This window comes from Homalodisca vitripennis, chromosome 5, assembly GCF_021130785.1.
Source record: "Homalodisca vitripennis isolate AUS2020 chromosome 5, UT_GWSS_2.1, whole genome shotgun sequence".
NCBI classification, from domain to species: Eukaryota; Metazoa; Arthropoda; class Insecta; order Hemiptera; family Cicadellidae; genus Homalodisca; species Homalodisca vitripennis.
In genome coordinates this window covers 15,449,311-15,452,223 of record NC_060211.1, presented here as the reverse complement: position 1 = coordinate 15,452,223, position 2,913 = coordinate 15,449,311, and the positions used below count along the sequence as shown (strand labels likewise).

Genomic DNA, 2,913 nt, shown 5'->3' with positions numbered 1-2,913 from the left:
AGTGCCCAAATTCGGACCCCCATTTTGTTTTTATATTATAAAATATATAAATTATTGAAAAAACCTGTTTTAAAACTATGTAATATTTACTTTACTATGTCGTGTACTATTTGTAATTTATTTATGCCAAAAAATATATATAAGTTACAGGACTAAATACAAAAATTTGTAAACCTTACACTTCAGTGAATTTCAAAAAGGTTGCCTAAACTGGACCCCTGGGTAAAATGACAAAAAAACTTAATTTACTGAACTAGGAAAGGGAATAAAACTGAAAATCAATTGCAAAACGGTTTGACAGAAAAGTTTTTTTATTTGAACATTTTTTTAACGTAGAAAATTGAAAATGTGAAAATTCAAGGTTGGGAAAATGTACATTGGGTTCAGTGAATAGGTTGTAGATTATTAAAGGCAAAAATCACAGATATAAATGTCCTTATCAGCTCCTGCGCAATCTACATGGGCCCACATAGAACACATGATACACATTACCCAGAGTTCTCCTTTATTGTCCTCTGAAAACTTTCTCCTCAAAACATACAAGCCGCGTCGTCTTCTTTGGCTGGAATTACACCAGGAGGTACCTCGAGTTCTGAATTTCCGGATGAGACACTCTCATCTGCTTCACTGCCGGATACTTTTTCATCCCGTTCATCAAAAGAAAGACGTTTCTTAATCAGTTGTTTTCCTTTCTTCCGGTTCCCCCGACATCCTCCAGTAATACGGTTCTTTGCCTTTTGCTGTGCTTCCTTCTCTTCTTTAGCTTTTTTGGCCTCCTCTAATTGAGTTTTATAAGGAGTAGAAGTAATGACTGTAGACTTGCAGGCTTTTCGTCCTCTATTTGACGTTCTTTTCTTGACTTGTGGAAGTGGGGTTATGTCAAATGGGCTGATCTGACAAGATGTGGCAGGGCTCATCTCGAGTTCTTCATCCGGCAAAGGAAGATAACCAACTACTGAACTTGTTGATGCTGATGGCCTATTTAAATCGATCTCTTGAAAACCACCTTGTTCATTCGAAGTACTTTGGTTCTGATTTATTGGTGGGCTTAGGTTTGTGCCTTTAGGTTTATTTTTCTTCAATACAGCTTCATAAAAAGAGGAATCTCTTTGTTTGTTAGCTTCTTCTATGTATTCAGCGTCCGAGAATATTGTTTTGTTCAATGGCCATATCCCAGTTACTTTAAAACCATTGATCGCTACTTCAGCTCTCTGACATTTGATGTAAGCTTTACCAAATAACTCCATCACATCAAACGCGGTGACAGGACGTTGGTTAATTCTGAGCCACTGTCTTATTTCATCACTGTAATGGATTTTCAGAGGACCCATGAAGGTCTTGTCCAACGGCTGGAGTTTATGAGAGCAGTGGGGAGGCAGAGAAAGAATGGTCACATGATTTTCTTTTGCCAGGTCAATTAAATCTATGTTTTGGGTGTGGCTAAAGTGCCCATCCAGCAACAAGAGCACAGGTTTTTCTTTGGTGGGATTGGAGAACTTAATGAAATGTCGAAACCACTCTGTGAAAGAATTTGTCTGAATCCATCCTGAAGGATGTGTGGAAAAGATAGTTCCAGCTGGAGCTCCTTTTGTAAGTTGTTCACTCATGTTTTTTCTACGGAAAACTACCAACGGGGGCACAAAAGAACCACTAGCACTCAGGCAAGCTACAACAGTGATTAGGGCTCCACGCTCTCCTGAAGTCAAGGAAGCAACCTGTTTTTTCCCCCTTAGACCTACAACCTTTGCTACTTTTGATTGAACAACGGTTATTCCGCTCTCGTCAACATTATAAATTCTATCAGGAGTAAATTTTTCCTTCTCATAAACTTCATCCAAAAGGCCAAAAAACATCTCAACATTTTCCTTGCTAAACCCAAGAGCCCTGCTATAAGAAGTCCCAGTTGGCTTTCTTTCTGATAACTTAGACTTGTGCCTTTGTAAGAAAAGACGTACCCATTTTTTCCCTGCAATTTCATTTTTGAAAGGGTGTGCGATTTGATTTCTTTCTGCCAATTGGACAGCGATTCTTCGGAGATCAGCACGAGTAAGACCAAAAAATGATGCCTCCATCGCAAGACAGTAAGTAACTAGCTCCTCTTCAATATCTTTACTCAAAACAGTTGGCCTACCCCTCTTTACTTTTACTGCCTCTTCAGATGTGCCGTACTTAACATTAGATAATCTTATAAGAGTAGTTTTGGGCACATTGAAGTGTTTACTAGCCTTTTTCCATCCCATATTTTTTTTACGAACTGCGTCTATTGCTTTTATCATGTCAGATTCATTCCATTTTCGCTGGGCTATTTTCCCCATTCTTCTTTTTAATCTGAAAACAATACAATAAGGAATATAATCTGGAAAAAATAACTAGGCCTATTTTTAAATAAAATATCACACGTTATGCAGGGGGTCCAGTTTAGGCAACTGTTGGGGGTCCGTTTTAGGCACCTCATTTCTGAATTTTTAAAACGCCATATTTAATTAAAAAAATATCCCATGGAAATAATTACATGGTTACGTGATTCCTTCAACATTACCATTTAAGAATATATAAGGGTTGTAAGGCTTACCTGTCACTTATCGCGTCCAACTAAAAAAAACTGAGCACTCACAAAAACTTTTAGTATTGCAAAAACACGTAATGGCCGACTGTCAAGAAAGCAACTGGAGCAGGTGACGCTAGCGCTCTTCTACTTTGTGGTGGAACCTTGCACTAGTATTTAAACTGTTTGTTGCTAGGTTTCAGCACTCATCAGAGACAATAACCATGGGGGTCCACATTAAGGCAGGGGTCCGTATTTGGGTACTTTCCTCTACTTATGTAATATATATATATATATATATATATATATATATATATATATACATTCATTATTTCGGTATTAAATCATTACTCTGAAGCTGTTTACAA

The 2,913-nt window shown here is 37.7% G+C and overlaps 1 protein-coding gene across 1 annotated transcript; it reads right to left on the bottom strand.

The window, feature by feature from the left end:
- Positions 1-530: 530 nt before the first annotated feature.
- Positions 531-2,315, bottom strand: LOC124363363 (MFS-type transporter clz9-like). Its single transcript, XM_046818613.1, has one exon. It carries the CDS (start codon positions 2,313-2,315, stop codon positions 531-533), a length of 1,785 nt encoding a protein of 594 aa, XP_046674569.1.
- Between the last annotated feature and the right edge of the window lie 598 nt (positions 2,316-2,913).